General features: G+C 49.5%; 1 protein-coding gene across 1 annotated transcript in view; it reads left to right on the plus strand.

Moving 5' to 3' along the window:
• ASIC2 (acid sensing ion channel subunit 2) overlaps positions 1 to 21,895 on the plus strand; it is a 269,391-nt gene that overhangs the window by 175,272 nt on the left and 72,224 nt on the right. The window contains exon 2 of the mRNA XM_058703609.1: positions 5,096 to 5,246. Coding sequence (XP_058559592.1) covers positions 5,096 to 5,246 — 151 coding nt within the window. The remainder of the gene's footprint in view (positions 1 to 5,095; positions 5,247 to 21,895) is intronic.

Here is a 21,895-nt window from a genome sequence, read left to right on the forward strand (position 1 = left end):
GTGGGGCTACTGAGAAAGATGACGCTGTACGTAAGCTGTCTACACCATAATGCACCGTGCCAATGTTAGCAATGACGGTGCCAGGCACGGAGCTCATTTTTATCTCAGGAACCCTCCTCCCTCCTAGAGAGCCAGGTATGAAATGTGCACCTCTAACTCGTACAACCCAATACGACTGAGTGCAATCCTAGACTCTTAGCAACCCAGCAGATCCAGTCCGGCCATCCGCGATGGGGCCGTCAGCACTTACCGGAGAGCAGAGGGATGCCTGGGAGAATGGCGGGTCCGAAGGAGCAGCGAGCTGGGCCTGACAGTCTGGACTTCAAAAAATTATATTTTCTGCCTGGGGACGATAAGACCTAAATCTGAAACGTGTGTTACACTTACGCATCGTTATGCCCCAGAAGGGGGAAGGAGAGCAGCATCTTGTCCCAAGTTTGTAGCAAAAATTGTGTGGTGTGTAAATAGCTCTGAGGCTTTTGATGTGGAGCAGAGAGGAAAATAATCCTCTCAGAAACACCAGGCAGGAGCCGAGGCCTCGGCAGCACAGGCAGGGAGGCTGACAGAGGCGTGCAGCCAGCATGAGCCTCGCTGCCTCTGAGCCCCTTCTCCTGCCCCCACAAAGGTAGACTGTCTTAGTTCCTAGAGGATTATTTCCTATAATACTTTCATGCAGCAGCAAGCAAAACTGCTTAGGTACAATTAAGTGGGAAGCTGAGACGGCCTCAGCAGGCAAAGGGAGGGGAGGGAGGGGGGATACGCGGTCAGGCCCAGCTCCGGCCAGAATCGGCAAGGCTGGCCGGCCCCGAAGGCCACCTCCCAGGGGTGGGCAAGGCGATATGGGTTGGTAGTACCTTAGCCCCTTCATTCATTCATCCAAACGGACCCAGTCCCTGCCCTCTGAGAGCTTACAGTCTGGCGGAAGATGTGCCCAACAGACAATCACATGAACAACCATCTAGTTACACACTCTGATACGCACTGTAAAGGAAAAAACAGGAGGTATGAGGTCGTAAGATAGGATGTCCCAACTGAAATGGAGGCCGGGAGCAGGGGTGGTGGGTGGTCAAACGAGGCCTCTGGGGAAGCGATCACAGGAAGGTAGATGGAGGAGGTGCGGAGAACAAGGTAGGGGAGGAAACAGCCTGTGGAAGGGGCCTACAGGGGGAAGAGCTTATTGTACGTTCCAGGAACTAAAGAGGCTGGTGTGCTCGAAGCACGTGAGAGAAGGGAGGACAAGAGACGGGGCTGAACCATACAGGGCCCCGTGACGATTTGGGGACTTACCCTAAGTGCACCAGGAAGATGCAGAAGGGGGTTAGGCCTCTTTTTTTTCTTTAGGTTTATTTATTTACTTTTTAGAGGTGGGGGGGTGGGCAGCAGAAAGGCAGAGAGAGAGGGAGAAAGAGACAATCCCAAGCGGGCTCTGAACTGTCAGCACAGAGCCCTATGCGGGGCTCAAACCCACAAACTGTGAGATCATGACCTGAGCCGAAGTCAGATGCTTAACCAACTGAGCCGCCCAGGTGCCCCAGGCCTCTTTATGGTGATCCTGACTTGAGAAAGAACCTGGCCATCTCTCAGACATGGTGTGGTCACCCACCAGCGTCCTGCCTCTCTGGTCATCACCACGCTGACCACACTTCCCTGCAGGAGCCACCACCTGGGCCTAGGACGAGTACCAGGCCCGGCAAGGGGACAGCCATGGATGGGGAGTGAGTCTCTATCACAAAGACCTGTCTGCTCCCTCCTCTACATGGGAAGACTTTAATGCATGAGGCTTCCAGGTGCCAGCCCAGTGCCCGCTGCAGATCAGGCACTCTGTCAATGATCAGCTGAAGGTAGCAATCCCTTAGAGCCTCCCTCTCCTGTTGTAAGTGGAGAAGCTGAGGGAGACTAGGGAGACTGGAGTAAAGGAAGTGCAGACTGAACCAGGAGTCTGGTCCCAAACAGACACGGCCTCACTGAGCAGCCTCAGGCAAATTGCTTCCTCTCTCCCAGGTCTGCGTCTCCTCCCCTGTGAAGTAAGTTGGGTGGGCGAGATGGTCTGTAAGACCCCTCGGAGTTCTCGTGGCTTGTCATCACCTTCGGGAGCTCACGGAGGGTCCATGCCCTTAATCAACAGCCCCCACCCAGCGCATCCGGGATCTCAGACACTGGGCTGGGATCACCGTCAACTCTAGGAGGAGGCTTCACATTCTAACCTCAGCCCAATATTCTGGAGTCCAAGTTCCAAGTGGAGGTGGGGCGGGGGGGGGGGGTGGTGGTTGGAATTTGCAGGTAATTTGGTGCGAAGATGAAACGTACTTTTCCTTACAAATCTCCTCAGATAGATAGGCAATTAATAGTATAATTAATTTTGGAAGCAACAAGTATATTTAGTGGATCTACAGAGAAAAACTCTATTAGAGCACCCAGAAGTCACTCCAGATGTGTTCAACCCCTTGCAAAAGATGCACCAACTATAAAATTCTCTCATCCATTCATTACAGTGGTCCCCGAGAACATGTCTCCAGGGGACAGATTCGTTAGCCAAGCATGGTTGCTCCACACCATGGTCATGATAAAGCTCAGGGTTTATTTTTTTTTTGAAAAATCCAGTTCCAGCTGTTCTCCCCCACCATGAAGCAGAAGAAGGGTATGGCAGTCCTGAAATAGTGCAGCTGGTCAGGGACTCAGAGACATTTTAGATGGTGGCGAAAATGTGGTCTCTGGAAGCCGGGCTTGTACTTCTCGGCAATCCTCCTAATTCTTGCACATAGTAGGAGCGCATGCATATGACTATTGACTGGCTGATGGAAAAAGCAAGGCACAGAGAAACAGTATATGGCTCAGAAAGGTCCCAGGGACCAAGACCCAGGAGAGCACATCCAGAAAGAGCATGTGTTAAGACACTCATGGATTTGTGTCTCAGCGTCGCTATTTATTTGCTGTGTGACTTAGACGAGTCACTTAACATCCCTGGGCCTTGGTTTCCTCCTCTGCACAATGGGAGCAGCAATACCCACAGCAGTCGTGGCTGCAAGAGTTAAATCAGATAACACAGATGAGTGACTAACAGTGTGTCTGGCACACTGTAGAGGCCTCTCTTCCTTCCTTTCATCAGGCCTTCAAGATCTGCATGAGAAAGGCAGCTTCCAGCACCCACCCCTGCTATTTACCTGCCCCCACACTAAAGGATGGGAAACCAAAGAGCCGCCTCTTGGCCTCCACACTGCAGGAGGGGACGGTGCAGTGGAGCTTGGCCAAGGAGGGGCCTGGGCCCAAACCTCAGTGGCCACAGAGACCCAGTGCAGTTGGCCTGGCTCCCTTCCAGCCAGTTTTGCCAGATATAATTTGGCTTCAGCTCGAGGTTCCAAAGCAGTTATGTAAGCATAATAACCCATAGCATTTGTAGAAAGCTTTTAGAGTTTTCAAAGCACGTTTGCATGTATTACCTCGGCTGATCCTCTCAGGAACCTTGAGAGGTAGCTAAAGAAAGGACAAGCACTGCCATTTTATAGATGGAGAAGTTGAGGCCTGGAGGGCTTACTTGGTTCACCCATAGTCACATGACTAATAAGTGGCAACATCAAACTTGGACAAAGATCTCTGCATCCCTTGCCCCGGGCCTCTCCCACACCATCACACCACGTCTTTGTAATCATGTAATCCGTCAAGCCAAAGAGGTACAAACACCTACTGTGTGCCAGACAATTTGTTAAGTCCTTGGATTCAGAAGTGAATGGCAGAGTCAAGTTCAGAAGAGATATAAGACCAACTATTTGGGGCATGTGATAAGCTGCCGTGGTGAAGGAGCGAGGGGAACAGTGAAAAGGGGAGTAGCCCAACTTGGTCCAGGGGCTCAGAAAGGCTTCTGGAGGAGGAGACACATCAATCCAGTCTTGGACAACTGTTAGAGGCTATCCAGGCAGGAAGAGGGGTGAGAGGAGTTACAGGCAGCAGAAGCAGCAAATAGAAAGCCACCAGTGTAGGAACCAGCAGGGCACATCCAATAGTGCTATAAGTCATCTGATCTGGCTCCATCCACCCACTCACTCATTCATTCATTCATTCATTCATATATATCTGGAACACCCCCCGTGCGAGGTGCCGTACTAAGCACTGGAGATAGACACCTCAGCTAACAAGCAGGTGTAGTCCCCAAATGCACGGAGCTTCCCTGCTCATGGATTTCCATGGACACAGATGGGAAGCTGTAGGATGGGGTAGGCAGAGGGCATCACAGAAGGCTGGGTATGGAGGGCCTGGCTTTCAGCCTATGGGAGCTGGGGAACCCCGATGGATTGTAAGCCTAGGATTAACAAGACGAGGCTTGCATTTCAGAAAGAGTGAGTCACAGTGAACTTGGAGAATGGACTGGAGAAGGTGGTCTGGAATCCAGGGGCCCAGCTAAGAAATGGCAGCAGCCCAAGCAAACAATGGCTGGGTCCTAAGTTATGGCAATGCAGTAGGAAAAAGGCAAAGTGCAAGCTGGACATAGAGACAGCCTTGCCCAGGCCCTGCTGGCTAACTGGACATGGGGGTGAAGAAGAGGAAGAGTGGACAGCCACCCTGAGGGTCTGGCTTGAGCCTCTCGGCACATGGCGATGCTATTCCCTGGGACATGAGGGCAGGGGACCCATCTGGTGGGGCAGAGAACCAGAGGATGTTTGTTCCCCTGGGACTCTCTGAGTGTCAGAGGACCATGGGTCCCCCTGAAGTCATGCTACTCAGGCAGTGGGGCCAGTGTGTGTGGAGCCCAGGAGAGAGCTTGGGGCTGGAGATGCAGATTGGCTTACAGATATTCAACATTTGGAAGTGGACAGGACCACCCGGTGTCCCGGGGGGAGTAGTGCCCAGAGGGAGAAGAGACAAGATCCCATGGCAACAAACACCAAAGGGTATCCAGATTTTTCTTGGATTTGTTCTTGGATGCCAGAATCCCACTTGGCAAAATTCAGACCATTAGCCACAGTGAGGAATCATCAGTCCCCAAGAGGGCTTGACCATGACGGGCTGTGGGGACTCTGGCCTGATGTTGCACTTCTCGGGTCTCACCCATCTCTAGTCTGAAGTCACTCACGTGCTTCTCTCCCTTTCATCTCTCCCCCAGGTGTTTACAAAATATGGGAAGTGTTACATGTTTAACTCAGGCGAGGATGGCAAACCTCTGCTCACCACGGTCAAGGGCGGGACAGGCAACGGGCTGGAGATCATGCTGGACATTCAGCAAGATGAGTACCTGCCCATCTGGGGAGAGACAGGTGAGCTGGGCACAGGGACTTGGGCTGTGGGTGATGGCGGAGGGGTGCAGGACTCTGAAAGACTGGTTTGCTTCAGGTGGGCTATCTTGAGGGACTACTGTCTATCGGGGAGCGGGGGGTGACAACATACTAGCGAAGGGTAAAGATGTCCCTGCATGGACTGTGATGCTCTGGGTTTCCTCAGATTTCAGTAGGTGGGGGAGGGGCAGATGATAGGAACACTGGAAAAGGAAGGCAGGGAGGCTGAGGCAGGTGTTGGGAAGGAGGCATGGAGGAAGGTATGATTGGACAGGCAGGTGGCTTGATTTCAGGGAAGAGGAAGACATGAACACATGGGTCAGCCATCTTCCTCTTCCAGCCATCTTGACTATCCCAACCCAGCTGGGAGGCCCAGCAGAAAGGAGAGCAGGGTCCTCCCACTGGGGGAAGGTGGACGAGCTTGTAGGGTCGGAAAGCCAAAGGGCATGGACTCAGGGGCCTGACACCATGCTTGCATGAGCCCCTTGGGGGGGGGGGGGAAGTGGACATGTGTACAGGCCCCAGAGCTATTTCATGTACATGTTTATTCACTTATGTGTTCAGCAAACTATTCATTAGCCATGTATACGGTGTCAGGCTTTGCACGAAGGACATTAAGGTAAAAAAAGACCAGGTCCTTGGTCACACAACCTTGAGGAGGAGACACAGAATTACAGTCCAATGTGACACGAGTGTACCCATGCCACATAGACAGCGTCCTCCCCCTGAGGGGAGGATGTTCAGGGAAAGCATCATATTCCCCTGGGCATTTGTACAGAGTCTTGGGGGCACATGGGTGTCTCTGTCAGTTGAGTGTCTGACTTTGGCTCAGGTCGTGATCTTGCAGTTCGTGAGTTCAAACCCCACATCGGGCTCTGTGCTGATGGCTCAGAGCCTGGAGCCTGCCTCAGATTTTGCATCTCCCTCTCTCTCTGCCCCTCCTTCCCCGGCTCGTGCTCTGTCTCTCTGTCTCTCAGAAATAAATAAACATTAAAAAAATTATATATTTGAACAGAGTCTTGGGATTACTCTGAATTACACAGGTGGGTCCTCACAAGAGTAGCACAGGAAGGTCAGACAAAGAAGAAGGTGAGAGAAGCAGAGACTGGTGTGATGCAGCCAGTAAGTCTAAGGACACCGGCAGCTTCTAGAACTCTCCCAGATGAAGAGAGTGAAGAGGTGCCCACAAGTGGGACATGGCTGCAAACTAGGCCCAAAATAAGAGTAATGCTGTGTTCTGGGCATAACAAGGAGGAGCAGGCAGGGGTCAAGGATGGGCCTGGAGAAGGGCTTCATAGAAGGGAGGAGGAGAGAGAAGATTCCAGCAGGAAGGAGGCCCTGGGCCCTCAGATTGGAGCTGAGGTGGGTGGAGGCCAAGCAGCCCAGCCCCCACCTCTTGCCACCCTCACCCCGTGATTCTGAAAGCCTGGCCCCCCGCTCCTGAGGTCCGGCCCTCACCGTGCCTGGGGCCTTCTGGGCCTCTGAGGGCAGCCAGGACTTCCTACCCTGGGGAGGACCCAACACAGACTCCGAGCTGCCCCCACCACCACTCTCTGCCTCCCGTGTCTATGGCCCAAACGCCCTGCGGGGAGAGGTGAGCACAGCCACTTCCTTCACAGTATGGTTGGCCCTGGCTCTCCCGCACTAGCACCTGAGAAGCAAAATGGCCCCCACATACGTCACCCCAGCAGTGCCTTCTGGTGGCTCACCTCAGGCTCCAGGCCATCTGCTGCTTGCCGAAGAGATGCTTACTTGGACCCATCCACTTTTCTAAACTCAGTACCCCTGCCCTCCAGCAAACAAAGGGAGGTCTGCATTCGTGCCGAGCTCTGGCATCCCTGGGAGCTGACCGGCAGAGCCTGGCTTTCCAGAACATCCCTGAGACCAGCCTGTGTCCTGTGACCATGGGGATCTGTAGACAACCCTGAGCCCTAGGAGCTGGGTCTTGATCCCCAGGAAGAGGTTCTGTCTTGCAGACACCAGGACGTATTTGTTTATCGAGCCACGTGTGGAAAAGGAGGGAAAGGGGGCAATAAAAATGAGTCCTGGAGACATCACGCCCACAGCCTGACTAGAGGTTAGTTATGTCTTTGGACAATAATGTTGGATTTCCTGCCCTGTTACCTTGGTTTGGGAGCAAAACCAAATGTATACACATATGCATACACACACATGCACACACACTCACAACGCCAGGCACCTGTCAAAGACATCTTCACACAGCACAGCCCCCCGTGGGGTCTGGCCTTGGGTCTGAGCACTGGCTGCTGATAAAATGAGCTCCAACCACAGGGGGGTCCTACCCCAGGGAATCTGTGCTCTGTCTCCCAAAGCCATGGATGGAAAGAGCAGGAAAGCTCTGAGATCATCTATTCCAGCCAATCCCCTTGTGCCTTGGTGGAGGGAGAACTGAGGCCTGGCAGGAAGTGATGGATGTACTGGACATCATGCAGTAAATTCACGGCCCAGCCAGTGCTGCGCTGACCCAAGCCCCTTGACCACCAGTTAGCCCTGGTGGACCATAAACATGATCGAGGACCTGCTGCGTGCCTAACACCGTGCAAGGCATGGTCGGGGATACACAAGACACCAGATGCCCTGCCTTTCAGGGGCTTATCCTCTCATTAAGCAGCCACCCTGGCACACAGAATGCACAAGAGGACAGCCTCACTCCTGCCGGAAGCTTGAGCTATCTCTTAGTGATCCACCGGCACTTCTCACTTAAACAACTGCCTCTGAGGCTGGGAAAGGAGGCTCATGAAGAAGGAGGGCGTTAGATCAAGGGCAAGGGCTGGCAGAAACTGGTCAGAGGAGAGACTGATCGGTGCTGTCCCAAAGAATTTTCTGCAGCGGTGGAAATGCCCTCTAGCTGCACTGTCCAATGCCGTAGGCACAACTGAGCATTTGAAATGTGGCTCGTGGGAGTGAGGAACCGGTGGCCTGAATCCTTACATCCAGGCTTCCTCGTTTCGGGCTGAGAAGTCACTGAGCAATGAGCACCTGTTGGAGACTCTGGTTGGCTCAAAGCCACTTGTTTCCTGGGCTGGTGAGGAGTGAGTCTCATGGAATTAGGAGTGAAGGTACACACCTGCTGAAGGATGAGGGATGGACTCTGGCAGGTGAGGGATGCTTGTCCATAGGGCCACCTGAGGAGGCATGGCCACACCTTGCTGCTTGGTTTGCTCCAAAGGAATGTGGGCAGGCCTAGTCCCACCATGGCCCTCAGGAGGGAGGCTGCCTGCTAGATGCCCCCAAGCTCTGTGGCCCCATAGATGCCATCTGGCTTCCTTGGCATTCCTACCTCCTCTTAATTCCCAAGTCTTTATCAGAGATATCTGAATGAGGATGGAGAAGAAAGGAACTGAAATATGGCTGTTGAGGGAGCACCCGCAGACAACTTGATGACAGGCAGTGTAGTAGGACAGGAAAGCGATGTTAGAGAGACCAAATCCCCAGCTCTTCCTTTACTAGCTATGTGACTGAAGACAAGTGACTGGGCCTCAGTTTCCTCATTGGTAAAATAGATAACACAGATAAACCCATGGACTTCACAGGATGGCTGAAGGAAGCACATGAGAGCTTTCCGCAAACTGTAGACAGTAGAACGGTGATAATGATAACCATGGGGGGACTGCCAAACCGTCCCAGAACCAGAGCCTCTTCCAAATAGTCCCGCCAACCCTAACGTGGGTGGGTCCTGAAGCAACTCAACATCTGGGAGTCTCATCTGCTCAAAGCAGAGCCTCTGCCACACCCTTGCCTTGCCACGTGGACAGCTTCATCTCTCGGAAATTTAAGGAAGTAGGGGCGCCTGGACGGCTCAGTCGGTTAAGTGTCCGCCTCCTGATTTCAGTTCAGGTCGTGATCTCACAGTTTGTGAGTTGCAGCCCCGAGTCAGGCTTTGCACTGATAGCACGGAGCCTGCCTGGGACTCTCTCTGTCCCTCTCTCTCTGTCCCTCCCCTGCTCTCTCTCTCTCTCTCTCACTTTCTCTCTCTCTTTCTCTCTCAAGAGTGAATAATAAAATTTTTTTAAAAAAGAAATTTAAGGAAGCAGTGAGGGAACCACTCTTCTGGGTGTAATTCTGGCTGACTAGAAGGACCTTTGGTGCCTGACTGAATTTGAAAAAGGCACCCTCTTAGAGAGGACCCAGCCTTATGGGCTCATGCTTAGCGAATAGAGATGACTATGAATATTATCAAAAGTGCCCTTTCCTCCAGGCTTATAATGCCCCCACACCAGGATGCCCTCTTGGCCAAACACTTTTCTGCAGGGCACCCTGGGAATATGCCACTTTAAAGCAGGCAGGCTTGGGGCACCTAGGTGGCTCAGTCGGTTGGGTGTCTGACTTCAGCTCAGGTCATGATCTCACGATTCATGGGTTTGAGCCCCGCATCAACCTCACTGCTGTCAGCACAGAGCCTGCTTCGGATCCTCTGTCCCCCCTCTCTCTCTGCCCATCCACTACTCGTGCTCTTTCTCTATCAAAAATAAAAGTTTTTATAGGAAAGAAGGAAAGAAAAGAAAAGAAAAGAAAAGAAAAGGAAAGAAAAGAAAAGAAAAGAAAGAAAAGAAAAGAAAGGAAGGTCCATCACACATGGACCTAGACTGTATGGACCCTCTGGAATGTCAGGATTGGAGATATTACATGTCACAGAAAAACAAGGATCTGGGCACCCTGCTTACATGAAGTTAAATGCATTTATTCGTTGCAGAAATTCTTTAATATACTACATCATGAATCTCCAAGAAAGTAATATTGCACACAGCATTTATTTCCCAAATGCCTTTGGCCATGGAAACCTTTTTCATGGAGGAACTCACAAAATAGAAGAGGGACAGAAAAACTGTCCTAGACCGTAGAAGTGCAGATTTCATGGCCAGCATTTTCTAAAGGAAATTAAATTGAAGGCAGGTGGGAGGTTGTTAAAAATGAAACTTGGTGTAGATGCCTCTGAGTAACTTCAAAGATAAAAGAAATAGGCAGTGGGTTATCTAGGTTGCACATGAGAGAAACCAAATTCAAACAAGCTTAGGCATAAAAGGAATTGTATTGCCCCCAGAATCCAAGGCAAGCTTCAACAACCAAACAGCAGGAGAGCAAGAATGCAGCGTCAGAAACAACTGGAACCAAGAGCTAGGGCCCCCCTCCAGTCTCTCCTTCTCTCACCTCTCTTCTTTCTGAGTTGCTTTATTCTCTCTCACTAAAGACAGGTCTTTTCCACACATATATTTTTTTTCACCCATGCCTGCTGATAGTTTTATATTTTACACATCCTATCACCAGCATGAGACGGTTCTGAGTCTCTCCCCAGGGTCCTATTAAAAAAAAAAAAAAAAAAAGGAAAGGAATCATTGACCCATTGGTCATTTGGGTGCCCATGCCTGGACCAATCAGCAGTGGCCAGGAGAGGGAGTTAACAGAAGGGCCCAAGAGCCCCCAAGAAAGCTGGGCAGATGGCAGCCAGTGAAGGAGTTCCCAAGAGATAGTCCTGTGAATGGTCATGCTGGGGGAGGGAGGGCTATGGCAAGGGTTGGGGATGGGTTATCTCTGAGGAAACCAGAATCCATGTACAGGGAGTTCTCAAATGAACTCAAGTTCTAGACAGCTATGCCCAAAAGTTAGAAGGACCCCACATAGGGCCCCTCCCTTTCTCATCACCTTCTAGTGTTCATTCACCCCCTACAAAATACACTTTTTATTGACTATAGTCTGACTTGATTTCCCCCAATCCTAGCATAGTAGAAGAAAGACCACACTGGCTTCCCCAGGACACCTTGAACACTCCAGGAGCACTCTTACTTGAGGACATCTGCATTCTTCGCTCCCTCTGCATAGAATTCTCTTTGCTCAGACCCACATTGCTACTTGCCTCACCCCTGCCACGTCTTTGCTCAGATATTACCCTCTCAATGAGGGCTACCCCACCAACTCGTTCCCCTCGTCACCCCTCTTTATCTGCTCTGCTTGTCCTTTTCTCTATGACATGTGTCACCTCAAATACACCATGTGATTTTTTTTTTTCTTGTGTATCGCTTTCCCTAAAACATATGGTCCAAGAGGTCAGGGGTCTTGGACTGTCCAGCTCACTGATGTCTACCAGGGCAATAAATATTTGTTAATATATTTGCTGAGAGAGGGGAAAAAATGCTATAACTGTGCACACCAATGGAACCGGGGCGAGAGAGAAACTGGCATTAATGAGTGGCTGCTATGGGCCATGAACATTCTATCCCACAAATTCTTTCAGCCACCCTACCAACAAGGTGTTACAATCCCCATTGAAAGATAAAGACACTGGGGCTCAGAGGGGTTGAGCAAGCTTCCCAGGAACACACATCTCATTAAGTAGCTGAACCAAGCCAAAAACCCACGTACGAACCGAAAAGCAATTCTCTTTTCACTACATGCCTTTAATGTTAAAAATGTGATTGCAAAAAGCATTGCCATGAAAATAGCTCAGGGGGGAGAAAGAAAAACGGTTCAGGTGACATCTCTGAAGAAAGAATGGCGTGTAATGATAGGTCTGTTAAACTTCTTTTCTATTCCCCCCCCTTTTTTTTCAATAGCAGAATCCTTGAATTGAACAAAAGCTTTAGCACAGCCCCAGTATGTAAAACAGATAAAGGTAGGGCAGCTCTGGCTCCCCTGGAAATGGGGACCTCAGTGTGATTGTCCCATGCTTACTATGGCCATTCCTGAGGAACCCTAGGACTCCAAGGAACCCAGTTTGAAAAGCATTCGATGGAAGACGGATGAAAAATGGTCTCTGTTGGTTCTGCGACTGTGTACATCCCAAAGACCAGCACCAAACATCTCTCTCCCTTCTCCCTGATGGTGAAAACAGCTCCTGGTATGTCGGCTGAGCTCTGGAACCTCGGAGAAGCTGACAGTCTGGATTCCTGGTCGAACATGTGTGGGCGGAACATAAGTGTTTTTGGAGGCTCCCTCTACATACCCCTCCTAAATGAGAATCATGGATTTTTTTTTGTTGTTAAGTATAAACCCACAATGACGGAGAGGATGGGAGACAAGACACCGGTCAACGTCAGCAAGTTTTTGGAAGATGGAAGGCGGATGCTGATTAACTTGGCATGTGGCAGACAAGGCTGAGAGATAAGGGTCTGCACCGAGAAGCCAACTAAAGCCACACAGCTGTCACCACGGGACAGCCAGGAAGGGTCAGGAGTGGGAGGCATCAGACCCTGCTGAAGACAGTGATAAGAGGTGGAGCTAAGACAAGGAAGATTGGTTAAAAGGCTTTAAAAGGAGCTGTTAAGTCTTTCAGATATTTGCCCATGGCCCAGAGCAGCTAGCCAAGTGCCTCTCCCCACCCCAGCACAGGACGAGATGACACAGTCTGGTGCTGGGCATGGGGGAACCAGGCAAAGCTGAGACATGGGTAAAGTACCCTACAGAAACCAGAGAGATGAAGTGAAGTTCTGCCTACTGAGTAGTGAGACCCCCCCCCCCCCCCCGCCACGCTAATCTATCCCACCACCCCCCAAACAGAAGTCTGGGACTATAATCCCTCACTGGAGAGACTGACAGACTCAAGAGAGAAGATGCACGGAGAATGACAGTCAGGACTCCCCGGACACAATGTCCTGGTTAGATCCCCCCAGAGTGAAGTCCCTTAGTAAGTCTTCCAACACCCAGGAATGACTACAGTTTTAAGTACCTCGTACTTAGGAGTGGACAGCCAGAAAGCCAGGCTTTGGGGGGAAACCACTAACAGGAACCAACACCAGCCCAACAAAAAAGAAGCTTTGAGGGGCGCCTGGGTGGCTCAGTTGGTTAAGCGACCGACTTCGGCTCAGGTCATGATCTCACAATCCGTGAGTTCGAGCCCCATGTCAGGCTCTGTGCTGACAGCTCAGAGCCTGGAGCCTGCTTCGGATTCTGTGTCTCCCTCTCTCTCTGCCCCTCTCCCGCTTATGCTCTGTCTCTCTCTCCATCAAAAATAAATTAAAAAAAAACATTAAAAAAGAAGCTTTGAGGAAATATAGATAATGATTAAAGGCACAAGCTCTAGAGCCAGAGCAGAGCCTGGGTTCAAATCCCAGCTATACAACTTCCCAGCTGGGTGACCTTGGGCAAGTTACTTAACCTCTCTGAGCCTCAGTTCCATTACCTCTAAAATAAGACTAATATTGGGGGCATCTGGGTGGCTCTGTCAGTTAACTGATCTCACTCAGCTCAGGTCTTGATCTAAGGGTCGTCAGTTCAAGCCACACTTTGGGCTCCATTCTGGACATGAAGCCTACTTTATTAAAAAAAAAAAAAAAGTATTATTATCTACTCTGTAAGGTTGTTAGGAAGATTGAAATGAGTTAATATGTATGAAGTATTTTGAAAAGTGCCTGAAAAATATTGGGGACTATGTAAGTGTTTAATAAATACAAAATAAATGCAGGGAGCAGAAGGAAACATCAAACCACTTTTAAAAAATTCTCAGGAGATGAGAGAAGATATTGCATCCATAAACACAAGCCATTTAAATAGGATGCTATTAAAAAGTAACATGCGAAGGAAACGTCTTTTTTTTTTAACTCCTGGAAATGAAAATACGATTACATTAAAAAAAAAAAAAAACATAAAAGGGTTGGAATTGAGGAAATGTCCTGAAAAGCAAAACAAACAGACAAACAGATGGAAAATGGGAGGAAGAAAAAATATGACGAGAGGGTAAATCCAGGAAGTCCAACATGCTACTACCAGGAGTTCTAGAATAACAAACCAGAAAGAATGGAGAAGGGGACCTTGCCAAAGAAGTAAGAGAAGTTCCCGGCCAAAGCACATGATTTTCCATAGCTAAAGAGTACACCAAGTCCTGTCTGCAGTTAAGTAGAGAAACAACCAGACCAAGATGCACCTTTGAGAAATTCGGGCTAACGGAGGTAAAGAGAAAACCTTAAAAGTTTCTGGAAAGGAAAAACAAATCAATCCTTCTTTTCTAAGATAGAATTCTCTACCCAGCAAGCTACAACTGAAGTATGAGGGTAGAATTTGGTTTCAAATATATTCCAAATCCAGATATCATACATATATCATAATTAATATATAAATTATATTTGTATGTCCTGCCAGTAAAACCTTGGATTGCAAGTAACTCGTTCTGTGAGGGCTCCACAAGACGAGCAAACATCTCTGATACACTGTAACTTGATAAATGAGCGAGGTCTTGCGAAACAAGTAGCACGTGGAGCCACATGTCACATGATCACAACTGAACCAATGGTTCCTGAAATTCACTTGGGTAGACGATTGCTTTGGATCACAGGCATGTTGCCGGACCTAATTATGCTCACACACCAGGTTTTACTATATAATTAATACGTAAATTATATATTAACATATAAAACATACTTTTTTGGTGAGAACATTTCATTCTACTCTCTTAGCAGATTTCAATTCTCCAATACAGTTCCATCAACTGCAGTCATCGTGTCATATATTACATCCTCTGACCTTATTCATCTTGAAAGTTTGTACCCTTTTAACAACCTCTGCCTATTTCCCCCACCTCTACTATGCCCTGGCAACCACTTTTCTCCTCTGTTTCTAGGAGTTTGACATTTTTTTCCTCTTTTGCCATTTCTGCGGTAGATACTTAGCAAGCCAAACCAACCAACCAACAAAAAGAAAGGAAAAAAAAAAAAAAAACAGAAGAGTTTCCCACGAAAAAGATCAAAATCATTACATACTACAAGGCTGGGTGTGGACAATATTTATCTAATTCCATAAAAGCTGGAGACTGGCTCAGCCAAAATGTCGTATGTGGACTGGGTGTGGACAATATTTATCTAATTCCATAAAAGCTGGAGACTGGCTTAGCCAAAATGTCGTATAACTCTACAGGAGGATGGAAGGAAAGGAAATACAGCAGGCCCCCTCATGGAAAAGTCTACGTCCTAATTTGGTAGCTAATACCTAAAAGCTTTTAAAACCAAGAAATGTCTTTCAAGCAATTGATGACCACAGGAACATGAAAGTAAATACGAGAAGAGACAGCTCAAGCAGTTGAAAGCAGTTGTCTCTGAAAACTGGGGCCCAGGGGTTGGGGAGAGGGGGAGCCCCAAACCGCTGCTTTTTTTTCATTAAAAGCCTTGCGGTATCATTTGGCTTTTTAAATTATGTACATCTATTGCTTTGATAAAAATTAAAATTAAATGTAAAATAATCATAACCTCTCCGCATAGCTGGAAGGCCCAAGCAGCTATCAAGGGTAGCACATTTTCTATCTTCTATCACAAATGGGACATAGCGAGAGTGGATGCAGATGGTTGCTATGGTTTCTCTGACATCTCTGCTCCCAGGAAGCACTCTTGTCACGGTGCCTGGTGCTGAGGACCTTACCAGAAGGAGAAGTGCAGGCTCCGGCCTGAATCCTGAGAGTCTGGAACACCGGGATGTGCGGCAACCAGGGGGTTCTGGGCTCACTCTCAGAGTGGGCCTTTGCACTGGATGGGGTGGGCATGGGGGGCTTCCCACAGGTGCCAAGGACTCAGGAGAAATGATGTCACAAGTCAGAGGTACCACTGGAGGCAAGCATCCATTAAGCAGCCAGAAGCCTGACTTTTATCATTCTGAGAAGACCTGCTTAATGCACATGCTAAGTGCTGTGCCGAAACCATACATCAGAAGTCCCAGCCAGGCAGGCAGTGGTCTGAGAGCAAAATCTAGACTAAACACATTCACCTCAGAGATCATGTCCTCCTATTCTGTAAATTTCCAAGACTACCTACTATGTGCCAGACCCTCAGGGATACAGAGGAACAGCCCAGTCCGGGTTTTCAAGGAGTTCACAATCCAGGGACTATCTCGAGGGGTCCTATTAAGTACTGGATGGAAATTCAATGATCCAACAGCGCTCACATAAAGTGCCTGTGGAGTGCCAGGCTTCTGCAATCTGGGGGGCATGCGAACAATTAAATGTCATGATATGCTATAAACTCCTAAGATAGAAGGAGCAGACGATGGGTTCCAGAAGGGAGGAAAAGGGCATGTCAGGAGAGGCTTCAGAGAGAAGGTGACCTTTGGGCCTCATCCCAGGCCTGTCTGCAAGTGGCTAGGCAGGGTAGGGGAGTTAGAGAGGGGGTGTGTCATGAGCAGGTGAGAGGCCAAACACAGGGAGGGAAATCCAGAGCCAAAGCCAAGAACATCCCAAGGTGTCCTGGGGTAGCTGGATCTAAGGCTGAGACCAGGAGCTGGACAGGGAGGCAGAGGCCAGACCACCACGGGTCTGGTATGTTCTGTGAACACATCAGCGTTCTCCTGTGAGTTCTTCTACCCAAAGGATGGTCATCCAACCAGCAGCACCGGTATCCCCTCGGAGCTTGTCAGAAATGCAGAATCTCAGAGCCCAACCCAAATCTGCATTGTAAGAGGACCCCTGGCTGATTCACGTTCTAGTAGGAGAAGCACTGATCAAGACCACTGTTTCCCACCCTTTGGATGTATGAGGATGCCTTTTTAACAACCAGATACTTCTCAGACATCACCCCCACATGAACGCTATCATGCTTTTTATATCCATTGATTGAGAAAATATTCAATGACAAAAAGTCATGCTTTGAGTGACTTTGACTCCTGTAATTACATCACGATCTATATATGTGCTCTGTTCAGCAATCTGGTTGTACCTAGCTTCCACCACCAGTGCGTGCAAATCAGAATTTTTATAAGTAGAATCTTAATCATCCACCAGCCTCCCCTTTAATTTTGGATACATGGCTCTTCCCGATGGCTTTTCAAGGGTGGTATCTCCTGCTCCTGCATGCTGGTTGCCCACCCAGACTCATCAGCCTTCTTAGCAAATAATTTATAATCTCTGAGCCTGGATGCACTAGGGAAACTCATTATTTAAAGAATCCTTGGAATAAATCTTTTTGCAATGAGACTAGACCCAACTCTACACGGGTGCCTTCACTGATGTATGTTTTGTAAATATTCTATCTAACAGGAATGTGTCACGTGAAGCCACTTTCCTCTGTTGCATATCTCTGACCCAACGTGAACCCCTCCTTCCCCAACGTGGGCACGTCCCTCTACAGTATATAAGGTGCTTCAGCTGCCTTCTATTCTCTGATCCTCATACACTCTTACGACATAGAGCAGTTCTAGCCATTTAACAGATTAACCCATTTAACAGATGTGGTAAGTAAGCAAGTCTCTGAAATGCTAAGTGGCTTTCCCGTGACCTCATGGCTAAGAAGTATTGGGACGAGCCCTTGAATCACGTCTCTGATTTGGTCCTTGGTTCTCTCCACCATGAGTTACTGTTCCTTAATAATGAAAACAGAAAAATAGAAGAACACTTGGTTTACCAGGGTGACATTTTTGCCAAAGCACGTCTTAGTCATCTTTGAGGCTCTGCAGGAAGGGGCTGAGCTTTGCAGCCGTCACCAAACCGTTGTGGCCACTTGATAAGGAGCTGTTCGTGAGAACCCCACTACCTCATGCCACTGCCCTGAACAGACATAATTGCAGCCCATCCAGCTTGGGGACACAGTGCTGATTTTTCTTCCTCTGGAGCTGGCCTAGCCTCAAAATGTCACCTGTGAGCAATGGAGCGTGAGCGTGCCCATCTCCATGCTGGGTTTGGATTTGCTCACCTAGACACTCAGTGCAACTGGGCCTGTCAGGGGATGGGTGGGCAGGGAGCACCCTTGGCCCGATTTTAGCCAGGCAGAAATTCAGGGTTTCTTTACAAAACAGCCTCTGCTGACTTGTGACTGCTGGGCGGTCATGTCTTTTTTTTTTTTTTTTAATCTAGTTTTCAGGAAATTAAAATGAGACGCAGTGAGGTTAGGAGACTTGTGTATGATCCCCAGCTCACAGAATTTCAGGGCTGAGAGGAACCTGATGGATCAGTGATTTAAACAAGAGGAAACTAAGGCTCAGAGAGGCAATATAACTTGCCTGAGGTCACACAGCTATTAAGCAGTGGGGCTGGGAGTCAGATCCAGGGCTCCATGATTTCAGAGCCCATGCTTTTCTTGAGACCTGCCCTGGCTCCCCTTTCCTGGGGCCCACCTTGGCCTCCTTTGATTCCTCTGTGCGTGCCAGAAGAACAGGAGGAACCAAGATGGCACCTCCAGTTGACTGCCCAAACAGTGTTCGGCAGACCCTTTCCACCAGGGCTCTCAAGGGCTGGGGCTAGGACCTCAGTCCCTACCATGGTCACTGTCCCACACTGAGCTTTCCCCTGAACTCTGAGAGGAGAGAACACAGGCTGCTGAACCCAGTGTCAATTAAACTATTCTCCCCCTCCTTCCCTATACAGCTTGAAACCTTCTTGGCTTGTCACGGACCATTGCTTCCTCTAGCCTACTGGCAAAGAGCAGAGGAGAGTGAAGAGTCAAGATATCTGGCTCCTGGGCTCTGCCAGGCCACCACTTGCCCTCTCTGTGGTCCTCAATTTTCTTACCTGAAAGATGAAAAGTTAGTTGGATTAAAGCAGCGTCAAAGACTCTCCTTAGTTGCAAAATTCCATGCAGCCATGAATCATAGACCCTGGGGCAGTCCTTAGTTTCTCTGGGCTTTGGTGTCTTCATCTGTAAAATGGCTATGATGTAAAAAAAATTACAATCTTATATATACATATACATAAACTTATATGTATATATAAGATTGTATATATATATATATATATATATATACACACACACAAATATATGGGGATATTGATGCCTGTCTCAGGATGGCTGGAAGGATCTGATTAGGCAAGTCTGTGAAGACCCCAAAGCTTACCATACATGTGCCAGTGTTGTTGTTTTTCACGTCCTATAGGAGATTCAAAGCTGAGTGGCTCAGAGTCCTGGCCCGCAGGCTCTCAAAGAGAGCTACTCAATGGGGAATGGGACCAGTGACACCAGAAAGGCACAATGTCTGAGCAAGGTCGGGTGTTGGAGGGCAAAGAGCAGAGCCGTGGATACTGACCTCCAGGGTTTGATGCTGGATTTGCATGGTGTGACTATGGCAAGCTGGCTGCTCTGAGCCTTTTTCCTCATCTGTAAAATATTTGTTTTCTCATCTGTAATAAGCCTGCCTCTTGGGGTGACCGTAAGGAGTAATAAAGTGACCATCTGGCCTCTGACCACATCCCTGTTGCTCTTAGAATAGGCAGAGGTCACACCTGTCTCAGGGCTTCTGCACCTGCTGTTCCCTCTGCCCAGAACACTTGCCCTGGGTCATCCCATGACCCAGCTGCTCACTTCAGTCGGGTTCCCTGTGCAAACGCCATCACCCTGAAAAGCCCTGCCCTGCCTCCCATCTGGAAGAGTCATTCCTGCCCTGCCCGTCCTGTCTCACTGTCTTCTCCCCTGCTTCTCCCCCCAGCACTTGTCATTGCTGACCCGATGCTGCATGTGTCCCTGTCTGTTGTCTGCCCCACCACACACACACACACACACACACGCACGCACACACACGCACCCCAGCCCCAGAGAACTGCAGGGCCAACCCCCAGCATCCAGTCAACAGTAGCAGCCAGAGAAGCCCCTGGGAGGTTGGGGTGACCCAGTGGATTGACGGGCCTGGCCCCTCCCCTGCCTGGACAACATGGACCTGGACACTCCAGGCCTCTCTTCCCGATCATGCAGAATAGTGAGGCCCAAAAGATGAGTCTCGTCCCCCATGGCTAAGCCACCGTGATGTCACGGGCAGCAGAAGCAGGCAGATAGCAGCCACACAAGATGGTAACACAAGCTGGGTCGCTTCATGGGGGAGTCACAGGCGGTCTTTGCTGCCCCTGTTCAGCTTAAGTCCCTACACAGCTGCCCACCTGTCTCTTACTCACCACCCGCCACCTTGAGACTGGAGAAGAGGGTCTCGAGCTGGCTCAGCCTTGTGTGGACTCAGCTTGGCCAAAAGCTCACCGTGAGACCCAGACAAATGCGTCATCCTGTCGGCATCTCTGTCTCAGCTGTAAAATGAGAAGATGGGACTCCGTGAGTCTCAGAGATCAGCTGTGCAGTTTTGCTCACTTCTGAAAACGTGTATGACACCTACTGTGTGCCGAATATTATGCAGATACAATAAATAAAACAGTGACCCTGTCCCCAAGGGTCTCCCAATCTCAGTGGAGACAGAGAGTTACATGAAAAAGGCAAGGCATCCAAAGGAGGAAGGCTCCCAGGAGGCAGTGACAGTGAAGCTGGTGAAGTCAACCAGATGAAAGGAAAGAAGAAGGGCCAGTCTAGATGCAGGGAGTCACATGAGGAAGGAGGAATAGGAAAGAGCAGCTGATCTAGGTGGATTTTGTAGAAAGCCAGAAACACTGAAAAATGATGATGATAGCACTACAAACTAGTAAGCTTTTCTTTTTTGTTTTTAATTTTTTTTAATGTTTATTTATTTTTGAGAGAGAGACACACACAGAGTGTGAGCAGGGGAGGGGCAGAGAGAGAAGGAGACACAGAATCTGAAACAGGCTCCAGGCCCTGAGCTGTCAGTACAGAGCCTGACGCGGGGCTCCAACCCACGAGCTGTGAGATCATGACCTGAGCCGAAGTCGGACGCCCAACCAACCGAGCCACCCAGGCACCCCAATTAGCGAGCCTTTCTTAATCACCAGACTCTGTGCTAAGGGCTTTCTGTGCAATGTCAACAGTCCTGTGAAGATGGATCCATTATTATGTCCAAACTCATTCTGCAAATTTTGCAGGAAAACGATGCTCCAAGAGATTGAATAACTTGCCAGAGGTCACAGAACGGGACTTGACCTTACCCCGTCTGACCCCAGAGGCCCAAGCATTTAACCAACTGTCCGAGGCTCTCTCTGGCTCTGACTCACTAAATAGAAGAGCCATGTATCCACCTGTCTTAGAATGCCTAGCTCACTCTCTGGGGAAGAGAGTTCTCTACTCTGGGTGCGTGCAAGCTCTACTCACTTTGGCCCCACCCAGTGCCCTCAGGAAGTCCGTATACAGTGAAGGCTACTGGCTGTCCTGTGGAAGGTGGGGAGAGGATCCTGAGCTCCTGCACACAGAAGCCCTTCTAGGCCATGCACCCTTCTGAGCATACCTCTGCTAGCAAAGCCTCCAGAAATGAAGGCACACTGGGGTCAGTGCTACTGGGGAAGGTTAGCATGGTGGAGGTCACACTATTTATCTTCAGATCCTTGAGGGGGGTGGCAGGTGGAAGAAAGGTTAGAGCTGGGAGCAGGGGGGAGATCTGTAAACAGGCAGTTTTCAACTCAATGTAAGGATGAACTTGGAGAACCATGGACTGTCCCGTGGGCAGTGAGGTCTCCTCTCTAGGGAGTGCTCGAACACAACAACTGTCATCAGTGTCTGGTGCTGCATGGGTACCTCCTGTTGCCCTTCAGAGCTTAGGTAATAGACGCCCTCTGGGAGCTCCACCAGTGAGGACCCAAGAAGGGAATCGACAGCACCCACAGACCAGGCAATACAGGGAAAGATGAATGAAGGACTACCTACCAAGGTGTGGGCAAGGCTTAGGGAAGGCAATACGGGGGGTGCATTGTCCTGGGCCCGGTAGCAGGACAGCCGCCACCATGCTTAAGGAAAGCAGAAAATAGAGCTGGCACCAGAACTCAGAGAAAGAGAAATCCCAGAGGGCTTCCCTCAGCCCCCCCCCCAACCCAGAGCTGCGGCTTGCTAAAG

This window comes from Neofelis nebulosa, chromosome 16 (genome assembly GCF_028018385.1).
Source record: "Neofelis nebulosa isolate mNeoNeb1 chromosome 16, mNeoNeb1.pri, whole genome shotgun sequence".
Lineage (NCBI taxonomy): Eukaryota > Metazoa > Chordata > Mammalia > Carnivora > Felidae > Neofelis > Neofelis nebulosa.